Source organism: Xiphophorus maculatus, chromosome 7 (genome assembly GCF_002775205.1).
Source record: "Xiphophorus maculatus strain JP 163 A chromosome 7, X_maculatus-5.0-male, whole genome shotgun sequence".
NCBI classification, from domain to species: Eukaryota; Metazoa; Chordata; class Actinopteri; order Cyprinodontiformes; family Poeciliidae; genus Xiphophorus; species Xiphophorus maculatus.
In genome coordinates, this window is record NC_036449.1 from 2304637 (window position 1) to 2324386 (window position 19750).

The following is a 19750-nucleotide window of genomic DNA, read 5'->3' on the forward strand; positions in this document are numbered from 1 at the left end:
GTTTTTCTGTGTCTCATTCTAATAGGAAATCATTTATTCTAGAAATGCTTATAAGGTGGTACTAAGTGGATTTAATGAAATAACTTACTGACATCCTTGTTTTGCAGCGTTTAGAAACATCAATGTTTGAGTTCTAATGTCTAACGTCACATTTGTGGGATCAAACACAATAACTTTTTGTTTCTCTACCTTAAAGTGGTTGGAATTCTGACCCACCCTCCCATATTTTTTGGACCCACTGACTCAGTGACTGTAGTGGACTAAGGTCAAGTCAGAAATATCAAGTTGTAAGATACATATCAGCATACATGTCATAGGTGATGTTTCAGTGCTCTAAATTTTGAATAAAAGCAGCCTGAGACTGGAGCCTTGAGGTTCCCCACATGTGATTTTTGTTTCTTCTGATTTAAAGAACATTTTTGCCAAATGACACAAAGTAGTTCTGGACAAGCGCGATCTGAAACAGAAAACACCCAAGAATCTCCATTCCCATCATTTCCACTGGAGGTGTGTTGTCCAATATTCCACATAGTTTCATCATGTATCATGGGCTCCACGTTTTGTTTCTATGGTGATATTGAGTAAGGTTTGTTTTGTAAGGGAAGATGCTGCTTTCGGTAACGAGATGATCCGAGTTTTTCCCTTCATTTCACCTGAGTTTTACTTTATTAGCCCACAATAAAAGCTCCATCTATTCCTGATCAGGGTGATGTGTGTATCACCTGGTTTTCTAGATTTAGTTTAGTTTTTTGTTTTTTTTTGGAAGGGTTGCATTTGTAGCAGTGGCAACTATGAACATTTTTGTCTCCTGATTGGATTCTGTGTGATTTCTGCTTCCTGCACAGCAGAGAAAATAAACCAGCGCAGCAGTAATAATTCTTGCTGCCCGCTGCTTGGCAAAAAGAAAAAAATAAAAGTGTCATCCCATCCCAGAATGCACCATGACTGCTTTATGTAAGAGGCTGTTCTGTTCTATTCTTAGCTCCACCTCAGTGAGAAAGTAACAGCGCTGGCTGCCTGAGAGTCCAAAGCACAGAGATCTGATGAGGTGGGAACCATCGGCCTCGCACGCAGGGACACGGCCAGGACGGCGTGCCCATTTATGGTGCTTGGAGGAAGTAGAGGTGTATAGGTGGGCGTGCGAGGGAGGGGGGATTTATGCTTCACTGTACAACAGGAAAAGAAAATATAAATAGCTCTGCTTTACAGTCCTAAAAATAACGTGTCACACTCATATTTTGCCTCGTCTGTCTTCTGACCTGTAAACTTTCTCAGACTGGCACAGAAAACAGGACAGAGCTCCTCCATTGTCTCACTCCAGCTGCTGTCCCTCTGCCTCTACCCCCCCACACCGCCCGTCCTCATCTTTTACTCTCCAACCGTCCACATTTTTCTTAATGGACGTCCAATCCTATTAGAATTAGTTCGCAGAAAGCTCTGCAGAGACGTGGGGATGTGTGCCACAGCAGCATGCAGCCCTAGCATGGCGCAGGTTAGCGAGCATGCAAGCTTTGTGGTGTAAACTGTGAAATGTAAAAGCTTCAGATGAAGATCATGCTGCCCGAGATGTAAAGGACTAAAGAAATGTTATTACTGTGCAGACTTTGTAATGATGGAACGACACATGTAGAGAGTCTGGACTGTCTGTAGCCACTGCTAACTGAGAATCCCTCATCGGCTGGAACCACCAAGTCATGACATAAACCCTGTTTATGTCAGTGTCATGTTTGGTGTGTAAAAACAGTGAGGTGTAGTCAGTTTACACTGATGGATGCTGCAGTGCTCTTTCACTGTGTTCTGTATGGACAGATGTACCATAACCTGCAGGGTTTTCCTGTATTTGTATATTATGAATAATGTTGAAAGTTGCAGCTCTTTAGGTTTGGGCTACATTTGATTGATTGATTTTTACTGTAAAGATTTTCTTGTCAAGAACAAATGATGTATTTATCCACAAATTAGAGTAGAACTTTTCAGCTGTTTTTCTTCATAACAGTTAAAAGAGAAAACAGAAATTGTTTTTTACAAAATCGGTGATTACAGAGACTCAGTGACAGAATGCCTGATAATCATCTCACTGTCATGCTTGGCGACTTTAAAAGTAAAGTTCTAGACAGTCCCTCCAGGATGTCAGGATGCTTTTTTTGTGATATTTGTGGCACCTGTTTAAAAAAAATGTGGTCAAAGTTCCACATTTCTTAAGCTTTATTTTGCCATAACATGATCTTACAGAAAAAGTTTATATTTCTGCAAACAACATTTCCAAAAAAGAAAGGAGATGAATACATGTAATGTTTAAAGTGAAATAACTTTCTAATAGAGCACTCCATACAAATCATAGATTGTGACCTGAGCAGATTTCAAAGGAAGCATTCCATCTTAGTCATTCAGGTTAACATGAACTGTGTATGTGGTATGAGCAAAAATGTTTGTTGTAAAAAAAAATAAAAATAAAAACGGCAACTGTTGAGTTTAGTGTCACACATGGTAAATGTTGCAGAGTTGGCTTTCAAGAGAGGTCATGAAACAGGAAGTTAAATCAGAAGGGGCCTAAGAGGATTGATCAAAATTCAGCTGAGTTTCCGTGATTGGTCAGAAAACAAGGAAATGCAGGGAAAGTTAAGGTGATTGGTCAGATTTGCAAAAACCTTTTGAGGACTGGTGAGAATTGCAAGTCCACCTAAAATTTGTGACTGATGAGGGAATTTGCATTAATAGTTGCAATCACAAACTTCCTGGAGGGACTGGATGGTGTTACAGATGAGATCTGGATCTCCACTGGGTTAACCTGGTTAAATAAATGGAATATTAAAAATATTTAAAAAGAAAAATAGTGTCACAAGCAGTTACCAAAGCACCTGGAAATGACATCATAGATATATTTGTCTTGATTTACAAATATATATATATATGTGGTATATATGCCAGCACATTCCAGGGGATTCACTGTTATGAAGGCCGGATGGTTGAATTATGCAATACTGGAGAATGCAAAATGAAGACATTGTGCAGTTTGTGTGCATGAATGTGTTTTGTTGTCAGTAGCGTTTTGAGTGAAATTCTCCATGGTGCCATATGTTTGCCTGGAAGTTGTTTAAATGTTCCTTTCAAGTATTCTCTGTTTCTCTGCGTCTTAGAGAAGGAAAGCTGTTTTCCATCTCCTCAGATCAGTATTTCCTGTTTTTCTCCAATTTCATGACTTAATATCAGCACTTTGTGTTTAGTAACCCTGGCTTTGTTTACATAGTTGCTGTGTCGTTGCACTTTTTTTTACATTGAGGCAGAAAGAATCTTTATACAAATCAGAATATTTAATGTCACATTCTTTCATTACTTCGGTATAGTTGATGTTGGATCGTGTTAGTTAAAGTGAAGTCACGTTTGAAGGTTTTAACATGTCATTCTTTTGAACAAAACGTGTCTGGATAATTATGCTATGCTTTAAATATCTGTCAATAAATAAAAATATTGTCAAAAAATTCATTTATTTCAGTAACTTCATCTCTTGGTAAAATATCTTATATAAATTAATCCCACACAGACTAGATTTGTTCTAGCTTTTATTTTTGGTAACTATGATGATTTTCTGCTTACAGTCCCAAAAAATGAAAATGTTTAACGTGGGCCTAATGCAAAGTATGTTTAATACTTGTATTAAAGGTTGTTATTTTCAAAAAGTACTTTTAGTTTGACAGAAAAGCCTCATTGGATCATTATCCTAACTTATTAAATATGACTGTTTTGTGTAAAGACAGAACAACATTCCAAAGGAAATGAGTGATATACTGGATAGTTTTCCCAAAAGCAGACAACTGACATAAAACACTAAATAACAACCAACTTATTGCTGTTGAAGTTCAGCCTTAACTCACTCTCTCTCTCTCTCTCTCTCTCTCTCTGCCTCTCTCTCTCTCTCTCTCTCTCTCTCTCTCTCTCTCTCTCTCTCTGTTTTGCTGTTTAAATCCCTGTCTCTGTGCACATGCTGGGGTTTTCTCTGGTGCTTTGATTTTCTTTCCAAGTTGAAAACATCCAATCTATGTTCTTATGTTTTAGTAATTTATTATGTTGTTTGGCCATTTTTACTAGAAGACTCTGCAATATAGCTGCAAACATGAGCCATAATCTGACCATATATTTGCACAATTTGCCATTCCAAAAATACATTTGCTTAATGGAAACACAGCAATTTAGAAAAGAACTTGTTTTTCTGCACAACAGTTTTGACCCTAGAATAAGGTGGGGGTTTTCCATCCATAGCAAAATTGGTTTAGAAACCCTGACTCTGGTGCCAGCTCTGGCACCAGAGAAGAAGACGACAGGAAGTAGTTTTAGGACCATGCACTCATTTTTTTTATGACTTATTGCGTGAATAGACTTATTCACGTGTGATTTTAATGGAAACTGCACAATTGTGAATTTGTGCTTTTTCAACATTGGCAGAATATTGACAAAGTTTTTCTTCCATTTGTAATGGAAACACAGATAGTGAAGTTGCTTTGGCCTTTCATATGTTGCTTGTTCTATTTTACTGTGCCTGTATGTGGGCCCTCAGGGATGAGGTTCAATTGAATTGAACTGAATTGAATTGAGGCACTTTAGCCATCCAGGACCAGATTAGTAAGGTTAGCAGTGCAGCCCATTAATTACAGTGCAGTGCTGCTCGTTCCCCCTCCCACACTTCACACCTACTAACAAACTCAGCCCTGAATCTCTCTTGGTGACTCAGAGGCATAAACACAGTAGATCATATTCAGTCTAGTGTGTCTTCTGTAGGACTTCTTCTCTGTCCAGAGACCTCAAAGAATTGCTTGTATGTGGTTTGTTTCCATCAAACATCCCCACATACCAGCAGGAAGCCATATATTTCTGATATTATCAATCAATCAGGTTTATTTGTAGAGCACATTTCAGCAACAATGCAGTTCAAAGTGCTTTATATCATAAAAACATAAAAATAAAAAGTCATAAGAACAATCACTTATTAAGAAACCAGTAACAATTATTACATTCGAGTGTCAAAATCAATCATCGATACACATCAAATATATCATGATTATTATCAACTATTCTGGTGGCTAAATAGACAATAGAATAGTGTCTAGTTAGCCACAAACAAGTTAACTGCTAATGTAGTTAGCTTGTTTAACATGCTAATATTTTAACGCACAGGCTTCTGTACTTTGAACATAGATCTCCTTCTCTGTTTCAGCTGTTTATCTATGAGGACAATCTCCCTTTTTCTGATAAAAGTAATCTCTGAAAACAACTCAAACAAACCCTCATTTATTTTACTGTTGTAGACAAAACAGCATTTAACATATGAACAATTAAAAGACTTGAGCAATGATACATACAAAACCATCAAAAACATTACTGTTACATTCTATTTTGATCAACTGACGGCTTTAATGAGAAAAACATTTTAAAAACTTTAAACAATTAATTTATGGTCAATTCACAGGAACCCTGTGATTAATCAGATTGAAAATTCTAACCGTTTGAGATCCTACTGTCCATTTTAAAACACACAAATCGAAATTAAAACTTTGAAAGAAGTGCACCAGTGTTTCAGTTTTTATGCATAATCTCACAGACCACGAGTAAAACTCTTATCTGAAATATCAAAGAATTAAATGCTGCTGCAAAAATTGTTATCACTTAAACTCATTTTGGTTCAGTTTGGTGTATTTTCATTCTTTGAGTACAATCTAGGTATTCTGAGACAATTCATGCCCCAGTGTGGCCACCGTCTCATTGATGCAGACAATGTGCTAATGAAGTTAAATAAAGTTTTTGCAGTAATTTATGTTTCATAACCTTTCAACAGTGAACCAGTTTAAATATCTGATGGTTGTCTGAGAAGCCGTAAGTGTTTTCTCTCGTTTACATTCCCGTCCCAGTGAAATTCTTTTCATAGCATGACTCAGACTGGTCCTGAGTCCGAGGGGGCGGAGCCTTTTTAAGAAACAATTTCCTTTCCAGAGAAAAGCTTACAACTGCTTCCTGTTTGTGGACTGAAACAAAGCCAGCAGGCCGAGCGAGCTCTGGCATGGTTGGAAAATGATTACCATTGTTCACACTGTAACAGAGACACACAGAGCCAGCGGTTCCAGTCCCAACAGGCTGCAGGGCTAGCTGCAGCTTGTCAGGGTGGCATGCAGTACTGAGACCCTCGGGGGGCTGAGACTCCTGGATGATGATTCCACGCTCCTCATTCCACCTCTGCCTTGAAACAAAGAGCCTTTATTCAGAAAACAACCTCAGATCAAAAAACGAATCAGTGATTCTTCTGTTAGCTGTGAGTAATACTTGCAGAAGACTCGTTCTAAAGCCAGGATGGGACCTCTAGTCATGAACTGATAAAGAAAAATGCTGCTTTTAAAGAAGTCATGCTAACATGATTAGGTCTGAAAGTCAGTCATAGAGTATGTACCCAGAGATACTCAATAAGGGATCAATGGCATCACACATTGGAAATGTTATGGTACTTCCAGCAGATGAATTTTTTGAAGGAACGTAATGTGGTGTGCTCTGAACTAGAGGTCAACGTGATCACAGAGTCTTCCCAGCACCAAGTTCTGGTTTATACTATTGGTACCCTTAGCAAACCTTCTTCTACTTTTATCATGGCAGCATTGATGTAGATTTTAGGGTAAACTGTCTTGCTTTCAAGACCAAGAAATCCAATTATCTGTTTATCTTCCACTTTATCCAGTTAGCATGGACTGCATGATCTGGATGGATTATCCAAACTTTTAACAGGTTTCTTCCTATTCAGCTCCATTTATTTTACCTTAAACTGTGATCAGCTTTTCTTTATAGCTCTGCACTTATGTTACCACTGGTCTCTTGGCTGATTTTCTGAATAATCCTCTATTTGCTTTTGTTTATTTAGGAGGACAGTAATGACTCAGTAGGTTTGCAGTTGCTCCATCCTCTCTCTTCAGACGATTTGTTGAACAGACAACTATGTCATGCTCAGAGCTTGGGATGCTGTTTTAGAACTAAACTCTGTTTTTAAAGGAGCAATGCTACGTAAAATCAACTTTTCTTTAACTTTAAATCATGTTAATGTTATTCCCTCATCAAAAGCTGTTACATCCCCAAGGCAGTCTAGGGGTTTTGGAGTGGGGGGGGGGCTGTAACAATAGATAAGCCAGGAAAAATTAAGAGACAAAACCAGGAGAGTAAAATTAAAGGGTTTATTCTGGGGGATCCAGGGAAAACTCAAAGATGAAAATGAAAACCTACAAGAAAAGAAAAGGGAGAATAACAATGAAAACCAGGGTTTCTAGTAGACCAAAATCCTCATTTGCAGCACCACCAAGCTGCAGCACACATGCTGCCCAATTGGCCAAGAGGCACCGAAAGTCAGTTTCCCAGCTAGTTTTATACTCTGCTCATCAAGAGACAGAGTGAAACCAGCTGGGCCTGCTTAACCCGCCGGAGCTCAGCAGCAACCCGAACTGGGAGGAATCCCACATGCAGCCACCACTGCATGTAACAAAAGCATATCCAGAGTTTTGCTTTGATACTTTCATGCATGTTTCAGAAATCCTTTAATCTCCCCTGGCAACCATTCAGCTGTGCAAAATGCCTGGTAGAAACCAATCGACACCTTCGAGGACAAAACTCCTCTCGGCTCTGTAGTTTCCAAGCTTCTGAGTCTCTGCCTCCCACTCAGATCCTTCAGACTAGCCAGCAGCAATTAGTAAACACCTGGTGGAACTGCTCATCTGCTGAGTTCATTATAGGAGCTACTTCTCAATACACGCTGGTAAAAACCTTAAATTCTGTGATGACATCCTGAAGGCGGAGCTTCAGATAGAATAGGAGTTTTTAAAGAGATAGAGGCCCAATTTCAAGATAGTAAATTACAAAGTCAAATTTATTATAAGTCATATTTGATGTACATCTAGAATTTTTATAACTGAAGGTACAGAGTTACTTGATTGTGCTACAAACTGATTCTATGTGGCTGGAAAACACACTATACTGCCCTGTCAACTTTCATAGAACAATTATTGACTTCTATTGATTAGTTGATTTCCATTTAATTTTATTAAGAGGTATCAGAATAAAGGTGCTTCAGCACTAATGTAGACAACTTTCTTTTCCTTGTAAAGAAAACTTCTTTTAATGTTCCTTGTTCTTCATCTTACTTTACGGCCGTGTAGTTGTCTTAGACAGAGCATTCTCTTTGTGAAGTGCATCTGGGTTCAGAGTCTGGCCTTAAGTTTGGTGCCAAACCACATCGTTCATTCATCAGAACAAACTAAGTGATGGCAGGAAGAAGAAAATGGAGAAGTAGAGGAAACCAAGTCATCTTGGTTTCTGTTGCCATGTGATCCGTTTGCCACAACACTTAGTGTGGCCGAGTTGCCGCCAACACTTTCTGTTGTCACACCCCACAAATTATCACGCTGGCCGAGAGGACAAAACAGTTCTCTAATTTTCAGCTTGAAATTCATCCCGCAAAGAATCTGAAGGAGTTTCTGGGTCCCCTCAAAATGGAGACGTTCAGAGATCACTTATGAGTTAAGATGAACTGCAGTAGAGCATAATCCTCGTGTCTGTAAGCACGCTGAACAGAAACACAAAGCAGGATTGTTTTATACACATTAAAGTTTCAGTGCCAGACTGCTGTCCCTCCTTTCAGCAGGAGAAAGTCAGATCCAGCCTGTCGTGGCATGTCAGGTGTTCTGCACACACACGGAGACAGGGGAAGGACGTTCAGGTGGAGGCAGCGTTATTCTCCCGTGCCTGAAGGCTTTACAGGTGAAGTGTTGCTGAACGCGTGGACTGTTCTGAGGGGATTGTGAACACAACAGATTTACTGTGTACTGTCATCAGAACACATCAAAGTCTGTACTACAAAACAGGATTAGTGGCCTAGAAAGTAACTTAAGGATTAGCTTTTCAGAATTATGAAGGTGTTTTAGTTATCGGCCAGGCTGGGATCAGGACAATCAGATACACAATGATGAAAATCTTCTTTGCCACTGCTGTCAGATTGATCAACTCTAACCCCACTGTTCTGCACTGAAAGATTGTTTTTGCTGATCAGGTTGTTGTATGTTTTTTCATGTGTGTAATCGCTGACTGTGCAGCAAATAGTCTTCAGGGCAATGAAGTTTAACTGAATTAAACTGAAACAAGAATAAAACATGTTAAACTGACATTGGATTGATGAGAGACTTGTGATGCTGAGGGTTTTATGTCTGATCAGCAGAGGAGCTGATCAATTAGAGTCCTGGCATCTGAAGAAACAGTCCTGAAAAAAACAATTATGCCAATCACTATTTCTATCATGGGAGAAGAGGTGTGTGTGGTGGAAGTGTGTGTAAATAATATTGTGTTCAACACCAAAGATGCATGGAGATCCAATTTTAATATCTGTATTGTTCCCGATATTGAAGAATAAATTCTAGATCAGATGATGATATGCTCGATCCATAAGGGCAGATCTATTCAGTCTAGTTCTACGCTTTGTGCACTGAGCAATGTCATGCTTTATTATTAATTTCACATTATATTTAGAATTCCTAAATTTGCTTTCTGAACTATTTGAAAGGTTTGCTGCAGTTTATTTTTACATGTTTGACCAACTTGACTTGTTGTTTTTGTCAGTTTTACTTTCTTGTTCTTCTACTCCTGAACAAATGAACTTTGACAAGAAGAAACATAGAGTATTAAGATTATCACATTGATGCTCGGACATGTTATCAGTGTTTTACGTCAGTATTGTCTTAACTGGACCTCACTCGAATCTCTCTTTTCTTTGGTAAACCCTGTGAATTTCTCTCTCTGTGTTTCTCTGCTGCCTTCCAGACTTCAGTGATCAGCTCTTGGAGGTGGTGGGCCTGGAGGGGGCAATAGAAATGGGGCAGATCTACACTGGGCTGAAGAGCGCGGGACGCAGACTGGCTCAGTGCACCAGCGTCACCATCAGGTCAGCTGATCCTGCCCCCGAACTGAAGCTGTGCTCCTTCCACTGCTCAGCTTCAGCCCTTCTCTGGCACCAGCCATTCTTTGTGTTCCAGTTCAACCACACAGAACATAAAATACATACCTCCCCTGTACATGCAGAGTAAAAAATGCATTCCTTTTGAGGGATTATGTGCATTCATGTCTAAACAATAACATCCTTCTAGCTGATGAATTATATATCATAGCTGTGTGCTTTACAAATCAAGCAGTGGGGACTTTGGACTGACAGGCTGAGGAAGAGTCTATGTTCAGTTTCAAGTCCTGACGTCTGAAAATAGAATGGAAAACCACTGGTTACCCATTAGCTATAGTACCAATGGCAACCAGTGGAGTGCATGGTAATCACTGGCTATCAATGCACTGTATTGAAGTAGTCATGGATAATTAATGAGTAGAGGAGGGACGTGTGTTTCTAGCAGACAACAGATGCTGTTTCCATCAGCAGAGGTTATTGTTCCTGCTGGGAGTTCTGGGTAAAAGGATTTGTTGTTATTTGTAAGGGTTCTGGTGAACGAGGAGTCAAATATGGTCTGTATTGAACTTGTTTCTAGTAAAGTCAAAATAAAAAGTTACTTTAAGTTAAAAATGTGTAACTTTAAAAGTAATTCAAAATAGCAGGTTTTCATCACTAAACTAAAATAATACACTTGTTAAGAGAGCAGTCCTTCAGACTAGCCAGCAGGAACAGCTTCTTCCAATTAGCAGTCTGTCATGAATGCTAAGTGTAGTTAGCATGGCCACTGATGACAGCGGATGATTGGAGGGTTTGTCTCTGATTGGTTACTTTTGATCGTGCATTTCTTCAGATGTAATAGTTGCACTTAGAGGAGGCGGAGGAGCTTGATCTTTTCAAAGATTATCTGTCTCATATTATTCTGTCACGACATGCTGACAGTTTTAGCAAATATGTAAAAACCATATTTTTTATAAAAGTTACTGTACGTACTGCAGCTTTAAGATGGCGTTTCATGCAGAGACCGCAGGGTAATGGTCAGTTTTTCTCTGTCTTTACCAACAAACTAACATAAAGGAAAAACTTTAACAAACATTTAAAAGTTGACTGAAAGCAGTTCTCATTGTTTCATAATATTCATAACTTAAGTTTCTGATAAGGAGTTCAGAGTGGAGGAAGCAACACCGACATACTTCAGATGCGTGTCCACTGTGTGTCAGCGGACAGGACATTGGTTAAGACAGTGGTCTGTGTTATGGTGGATCTGAGGGACCTGGACTCTTGTTCAGTTTCCTAGACCAGAATTAAAAGCGTATTCATCCCAGCCGTTCTCCCACAGCGTGTTTCTTCAGTCACAGAGGCATGCACAAAAGTCTTAAACCAACTTTGGCTGCGCGCGTGTATGTGTGTGTACAGTGGGTTTCAGGAGTGTAAAGAGTGGGGGCCTGTCTGGGATCTGCTCTCATGGGAACAAAGAGAGCAGTGTCTGACCCCGACACTGGGACAGAGTTAACAGTCGTCCCTCTTGCCTCAGAGATGTGTGATATCTGACCTTCATGACCATCGCCCACCTTTACCAACCTCTGCTCCCCACACTAACTCCTCACCTGTCATCCCTCTGTTGTCTGTTTCCAGGACTTCTCGGCGGCTGCCCATGCAGATCGATGGTGAGCCTTGGATGCAGCCTCCCTGCACGGTGAGAGGACCCATTTGTTTCCTCCAAAACCCTTTCATTCATAAATTCCATCCACCCTGACCACTGCTGGTAGCACCATATCATTATTTACCAGTATTTAGTCAAATGGTTCAAAGGGTTTCTCTCAGCTATCTGTTTTACCACATCAAAAATATCAAAGAGAATACAGAGAGGCATCAAAACGCATCCATATGAAGCTAACATGTTAGGAGTACATTATCAAAGCCAAACACATTCTTAGCTAGATTCCGGTAAAGACTTTGACTAAACATGTTCTTGTAGGTCTGATTCTCTGTTCAGTGTCATTGTCCTGCTTGAACAACAATGGTCTCAGACTGAGTGCTGTCCACCCCCATCAGGCTGTCCACCAGCATTTCTCTTACTTTAAAGCTTGACAAGTTCCCTTGTCACTGCATAACAGACTCTCACTGCATTGTCTTTCAGATATTTAGAGGACAACAATCTGAATTTCCTTCCACTTCACAGTTGTGCGCTACCTTGTGCCAGTCTCTCACATAAAACCTCAAATAAAATACATTGAAATTTGGGGTTGTATTGGACAAAAGGCATTGAAGGAGTATGAATAAAGGATGGGGCTGTGGCAGTCAGACCTTTCAGCATTAACATAGCAAGCTAATATAGCAAGCTAACAGAGCCTGTTAACATGGTAAGCTAACAGGCTCAGTGGTGTTCTACTTTTGTCACGTCTGACTCCTTCATACTGCCCATGAAAGGCTTTGACCTCCAACAATGTCATTCCTTCAAATCTCACAGCACATTATTCATCTCACAAGGGGAGATGATTAACAATTAACAATTAAAGTCAGTTAATTGTCACTGTGCAGCAAAGCCTCTCTTGTCAGTTTTTTTTTCTATAAAATTCTAATAAAAAATGACTGTCAGACTAGTAAGCTTGTCAAGCACAGTCCAAGCAATGTTTTTGATTCTGTCATTTTTCTTCTTTACTCCCTCAGGTCATCATCACGCACAAAAACCAGGTCCCCATGTTGCTGTGCCCTTCCCAGAAGACCTCCTTCTTCTCCTTCAAGAAACGCAGCTACAGCCGCGAGTAGGACTCAAACACCCCGACTCAGAAACACACACACATTTAAACGTTACAACTTCCTGCTGCCAAACAACAGCCGTGTTGCTGCCAGGTTGGATTATAGACGTGAGAAATTCATTTTTGTTCCTGAAGTTGGGCGGCCTTTAGACATTTTATTCTCGGAACCTACAGAGGTGACAACGGACGGAACCAACCATCATCCTGGAGTCCGAAAACATCCTTTCCCTCAGCCACTTGAAAACCCGAGTCACACACCAATACGACCCGGCCAGATAAGTTCTGCTGCTCGGTCCAGACGGTCACAGGGGCAGGACACACAACCATCCATTAGAGACTGAAACACTACGACTGGGAGAGAGGAAGGGGGGGGCAGCCAGGTGAGATCCTGGTCCTGGTTGAAGTACCCCTGTGAATAATGAAACAACGGCTGCTTGTAAGAGCACTTGTCTCCGGGTCTCCCCACAGACTCTCATCATGCCACAGCAAAGGAAAAGCCTCATTCATTATTAACTGACTGCGCTTGCAGATTGATGGCGTCGTGGTGTAACAGTGGCCCAAAAAGGACAGAAGCATGCAGGGACCTAGTATCTGTAGTATCACTGTCCTACAAAAAGAAACCCCTTAGAGCACTTTCCCCGGCTGTGCGGACGATCCGGCGGAGGCTCCCGGCACGGAAAACGTCCACTACTGCTACGATATCAGTCTGGACTAAAAGTAGATCATAGAGACAATGTGGTTCAGTCTTGCTTTCTGTTAGAAAAGTGATGCATGTGCTGTAACACTAAATTCCTGATTTCAGTAGAATCAGCTCCTGTGCACAGTACAACACACTTCTAGTGAAGTCAAAAAGCCCTGAGGGCCACTTCTGACTTTTATTAATCTAGTTCAACATCAACAGGTCAAACAAACCTGTGTGTCTATTGCAGGGAGGGTCTCTGTCACTAGCTGCGTTCCATTACAAATGTGAGCAAAACTTTTGTCACTATTCTGTTAATGTTGGGGGGAAAAAAAACATTTTGCAATTGAGTTGTTTCCATTAAATAAGAAACGCAATTAAGATCACAAGTGAATAAGTTTATTCACGCAATAAGTTGTTCAAAAACACGCCACGCCATCATCCTCCAACTACTTCCTGCCATCTTCTTCTTTGTGGTTTTCACTAACAGCAAAATCCTGTTGCTTGCAGTTTTGCAAAATATACTAATTTTCAGACGGCCAAAGAAAAAAAAACATTTCATTCACCCTAATGGCAAAATTATTTATCAAAAAACAAAGTTGACAAGGTTCAAAGTTGGCGTGTTTCCATTAAGCAAATTTATTTTTGAAATGCCAAATTATGTGGTCAATGGAAATGCAGCTATTGAGACTTGACCCTTAGTAGTTGAGTCAACTTTGAGGAAGAGCTGCCAAACCTTCATCGAGGTCTATCAGGAGTTAATGCCATGAAAAAGAAAATTGCTTGAAATGAAAAACGTAGAAATATTAAGGCTTGGTTTGGTGTTTATAGCAAATGTATACTGTCCCGACAAAATATATTAGAAGAGTATGTGCAGATAGAATATGTATATTTCTGGAAACTAGGTCTTGCCCACATATACTGTAAATGTACACATGAATGTCTTTTAATATATTGTTGAAATGTGGCAAGTTTTGTCTCAGATCTCCGTTCCACTGATGCAGTCGCTCTCCAAAAGCACTTTTCCAGTCCGTCTAATCACATCAAATGATATCATCATGGTGCAAAGAAAGTTCACTCCAACTCTGAAGTTTACCATACCAAAACACATTCTTTGCTAGGTTCTAAAATGATTCAAATCTAACCTCAAGTCTGAGAAAACACACACCAGGCTCCACACTGTTGCTATTTATTAAATAAAGATGAAGCTAAAATGGTAAGGATGTGCATAAAAAAAAACTAAAAACTTAGCAGTAACTCAGGAGGCAAAGTAGCAGCAAGGCAGCTGCCAAGTTCTCCAGAGGTGGAGGACTTGGCACATTTACACCAGATGGTCAGAGAAACAGCTAAATAAAAGCAAAGGACCTCCATGATAGATCATACTGTCACCAGTTTGCATGGTGAATGTTAAAGTTCACAGATATACAGAGATTCAACAAGTATGGGTTTCACTGAAGGGATGCAGAGAGAAAGATTCACACCTGAGTGAAGCACAAAACTGACCATGAACTCCACAGCCAGAGGTCAGGTCTTCAGTCTGACAGCAGAAGTTTGAAACTGCTTCATCAACCAAACAATGACTCCAAAACAGCAGCAAATCCACAAAATAATGCCTGCATCGAGTCAAAGTTGCAATGGTCTAGTTGAAGTCCAGACCTCATTGAAATTCTGGGAGATTTCAAGTCATTCAGGAAATTCTAGGTATTTAATCCTGAAGTTTCCTTTTTTTCAATTTTAGCTTCATATTGCTAAAATTGTTAAATATTTTATTTAACAATAAATAAACAATATTTTATTTAATAATAAAATATTGTTTATTTATTGCTAAATAAACAATAATGTGGAAGCTGTGATTATATTTAATATTTTGAGGTTCAATTGAAACCATTGTGAAATCAACATGGACAAACAGCACTGGTTCCCACAGGTGTGAACATTTTCTTTGAGTTCTTTTAAAAAACTAAAATAACCTATTTTTGCTAAATAGCTTATCTAGCTACTTTAAATAGCTAAAATAAGCTAAATGCTTTCTAGCCTTTAGCCTTCCACTGCTCTGAGGATTGACTTTCTTCACTGCAAACTCACGTGACATATTTGCCACTACTTAGGAAACTACTCCTGATAAAATTGTGAACAGAACATCACTTAAAAAATATGAATGAACCCTTTAATCTCCCATGACATTCACATGATGTGAATTGGATGATGTGGAAAAGTGTGCTGCTGCAGGGCAGAAGGAGTCTGAGATGTTCTGATGGCCCAAACTGAGCTCCACTGTAGGGTTGGGCATTTGATGCCTTCACACCCTGACTCCCTTTAACAGCCACTGAGTCCGTGCTCAGGCCAGGCGCCATAGGAACCAGTCACAGGCGTCACTTCAGCTTCATTTTGGAATCTGGGATGATGTTCATCAGTCAGTTACATCCATCTTGGCGGCCAGTTTGATGCTGAAATGTTCCAATATAACAACAGCATGTACAGAAAAGGAGCCTGGGTGCCAGCTGGACTCAGTGGTTACAGAGTGCATGTTTACAGTAACTGTACATTTACTGACAGAATTGTTTTAGATGCCTATATTACAGAGTGTACATATTTGTTTGTAATATTTTATCAAAAGTTAATTAAATCACCGCATGCCTGCTGAGACAAAGAGTGAACAAATCAGAGTGCATAGATCCAACTAATCAGACATATCTCCATTTCTGCCCTAGGTTTATTTGTTGTACTTTCCTTTTTTGTTCTAGCGTGGAGGATCTGTCCGAACAGAAAAAGGAGGGTGCCCACAAAATGTCTGCAGGTCAGATCAATGGCCAGGCAACATAGGCATCCGCTCGAAGGCTGTCTGGATGACTTTCCCATGCATGTCACGACTCATATCTGTTTCTGTCCTTTGTAGCAATCAATTGCCTTAACAAATAAACTGACCCACTCTGTGCTAATGGTCTTTGACAGTCATGTTGATCTGAACAAATGGGGAGCAGGCACTTTTATCAGTACCTGCATGGTTCGTTGTGTGGCATGCTAGCCCTTGTTTAGCAGATGAGGCTGTTCACCAGTGTGATGTAATCTGCTCTGATTAAACCGACAAAATAATCAAACCTGTTTGCTTTATCTGAGCCTCAGTCTTCCAGAGGTGGGTTATCTCTAAAGATAAACCAGCAGCTTCAATAGAGACAGAGCTCTACTCTGTCTAAAGCGCTTCATGCTGACATTAGTCACAATCACAGGTTTCTGTACATTCATCATGCAGGTCACATTCATTCTAGGTTCTTGGTGATCCGTTTCTCCAGGGCAGATTGAATACACAGCGTACATTTACCATCAGGTTTTCTCTGATCCACAAAGAGTCAGAATTGCTCTACCTGCAGGTTCTAAACAATTCATACAATAACTCCTTGACCACACTTTGTCACCTTTCTGGTGTAATTTTGGTTTGATATGTAAGCTTTCCTCTTGACAGAACCAGTTCATGCACCACTCACATGGACAGTGTGTGGTACTTCATCCCACAAAGTGGATAGAATAATTGTAGAGGGTTTCTTCCAAATTATTTATCTTTGCTATAAATAAGCAACTAGATGGTTGAAACATGGGGACAGTTGTTTACGGCACACATCATTTCTGGTAGGCTTCATAGTGTAGCTTCTTTCACAGTCAAGTTGGTGCATTACACACGACACGGCCAAACATTACCGGCTGGAAAGAATCTGATCCAGTTGTTTAAAACTTCACCAGAGTCTATGTCGCCAGCAAAGCAGTTTTTACCAGGCTAGGCCAATGCTTAGCCTGGTAAAAACCGGCAAAAATCATTTTCCCATAATAGGAAACAAAATCCAGTCAATTGTGCCGAAAACACGGCTCAAATATCAAGCTAGAATTAGGACAACATGGGTATGATGTATTCTTTTTTCTTTTTTTTGACAAAATACAATTAGAAGCAGAAAGGTAACGTTCTTTGTCATGTTCTTCATGTAAGTGGTCTTATACAGACGTCACGGAGCCATTACTCACCCTGTAAAGGTAATTACAGCCTTACAAGCACTAGTGTCACATCAATTTTTTTTCTCATTTTACAGAAGTGCAAAAATTCATTACCACCAGTGACCACCAATAGTGACATTTTTTGGTTTCATTATCTCAAAGATGTCGACTGGACGAGAGGAGGACCGACTGCAAGGTAGAATTTCAATCGGGCCAATCAGCAATCAATGACGATTTTCTGCACTGCCTGTGGTTGTAGTTTGGAAACCACAGGCAGCACAGCAGTTAAGAAATTTAAGATAAAAAGTTGTTTTGGTTTTTTGGAAGATGGGGTTAATTTTTGTCAGTTAACATAACTTGACAGTTTGAAAAGAACAGGAGCTTCATTTTTGCTCTGAAGGCTAAATAGTTAGCTTGTAACAGTTTGCTTGGTCTCGTTGCACAAGCTGTGTTTCCATTGGCCATAAGATTGCGCAAATTGGAATTATCAAAATAAATTTGCATCATGGAAAAGCTTGCTTTTTTTGATTAAATGTTTTTGGTGTAGGATCAGGTAGTATTTCAGCTGTACAAAAATTAGTATATCTTGCAAAATTGCAATAAAAATACTTTTTACACATCATATGAGTCACATGATCAACAACCGGATGTTGTTAGTGTCGGAAAAGACAAAGACGACAGGAGGAGGATGGTGTGGCATGTGTTTTTAATTACTTACCGCGTGAACACACATGATTTTAATATGTTTCTTATTTAATGGAAACAACGCAATTGCAAAATTATGTTTTTTGACAATAGGGGAGTATTGTTAAAGTTTTGTGCACATTTGTAACAGCAACACAAAAACTGTTCCCAAATTTATAAGCCTTTCCAAATGGCGAACAGAACAGCTGAAGTGAGTTTCATTCAGTTTTTTTATTCTCCAACTTCTGAGATAAACGGAAAGTAGCAAACCAGCCACAGTCCAATTTGAGGAATGAAAGTTATGACTTACTAAAATAAGGATAAATCCTCCACAGTATTTCTTTTATCTGATCAATTTGCATATTGTAAAATGAGGAAATATGGGCATAGAGGTAACAGTACAGTTCTGTAACTACTAGCGGTCTAGTAGTTAATATGTGCAGCTTTAACCCACTTAAGGTTAAAGCTGCACATATTAACTACTAGACCACTCTCACTCATGAACAGCACTCACTGCTGTCGTTTCAGTATAGATTCAGAGAGTGCTCCTAGTTCAGAGCGCTGTGATCCACAGGGAATCATTAGAGTGACACCAGGATCAACTGAGAGCTGCTGCTGCTCATATGAGTGAAATCATCAAAACAATGGAACCAGAACCAGACACTTCATTTTAATTAGAAAGCCACCCTGTAGATTCAGGGGAGACTGCTGTAAACAAAAGCATCTGTCCTGATGACTTTTTCTGATCTGCTTCAGAAACAGTGTGTTTTTGCTGCGTGTCGTGCCTTTAGGGTCAGAACATCGGAGGGAGTCAAGGGCAGCTCTGCCCCCCAGTTATCCAGAAGCTGATCAAACCGAGAGGGCCTGGAGAATCAATATGTCCAGCCTCTGCAGTCTGGATTTGCCTCTGCAAAGTGTCACCCTCACTGAATGTTGACTGCTGGCATCTCAATGCACTTCAAAATCTGACGATGAACAGAAGAAGCTAACGTAATGTTTTTGTTCCTTTTTCTTCCCTTAATCACCTGAACTAAACAAACAGAATCCAATTACAAGTTGATAGCCATCTTTTGGTTCCACTTAAGCTACATTTGAACTCCAATTTATTTTGGTAAGAGTTCTTGAGAAGCAATCGTAGACGAGTGTGTTCACTTTATGCCAGAACAGAACAGATTTCAGCACATTGGCTAGAAGCAACAATAGCTGTTCGTTCAAACACAATTTTATAAACTTTTGAAACAACATTACGACTACATAACTGTGGTAAAGCTGAATTATGCAACTGTTATAAAAATAGATTTTTTTATGCATTTGTTGAATCTGTCACTATGCCATGACAGTACAGTATGAGAAACAATCTGTGAAAAAAATTGGTTCCTCTGCCTTCTCCCAGTGCTAACCAGAAACAACCAATCAGAGGCAGGAAGCAGGTCTTAGCGCTGTCAATCATCCTCCAGTTAGCGCTGTCTCATATTAAGCTGTCAGAACTTAGTGACAATTTCAGCAAATATACATAAAAAAGAAACCATTTGTAAAAGTTACAGTCAAATTGCTGCTTTAAGCTTTACCAGTCTGTTTAAGGTCATGCTTAACCCTAGACTTTGACTAGACTATCACACTTCTACCAACACAGCTGTGTAAGGTCACCTTTAACAAGAACTAAGCTCAGTTCTGTCAGAATAAAATGCTTGAACTAGTTTTTAT

General features: G+C 39.7%; 1 protein-coding gene across 3 annotated transcripts in view; it reads left to right on the plus strand.

Annotated features, from left to right (window-relative positions):
• Positions 1–13959, plus strand: part of dgkg (diacylglycerol kinase gamma) — a 121315-nt gene extending 107356 nt beyond the window's left edge. For all 3 annotated transcript variants that reach the window (XM_023336820.1, XM_023336821.1, XM_023336822.1), the window contains 3 exons: positions 9832–9952; positions 11579–11639; positions 12614–13959. In XM_023336820.1, the coding sequence (XP_023192588.1) occupies positions 9832–9952; positions 11579–11639; positions 12614–12712 (281 nt within the window). In that variant the 3' untranslated portion in view covers positions 12713–13959. The remainder of the gene's footprint in view (positions 1–9831; positions 9953–11578; positions 11640–12613) is intronic.
• The last annotated feature ends 5791 nt before the right edge of the window (positions 13960–19750 follow it).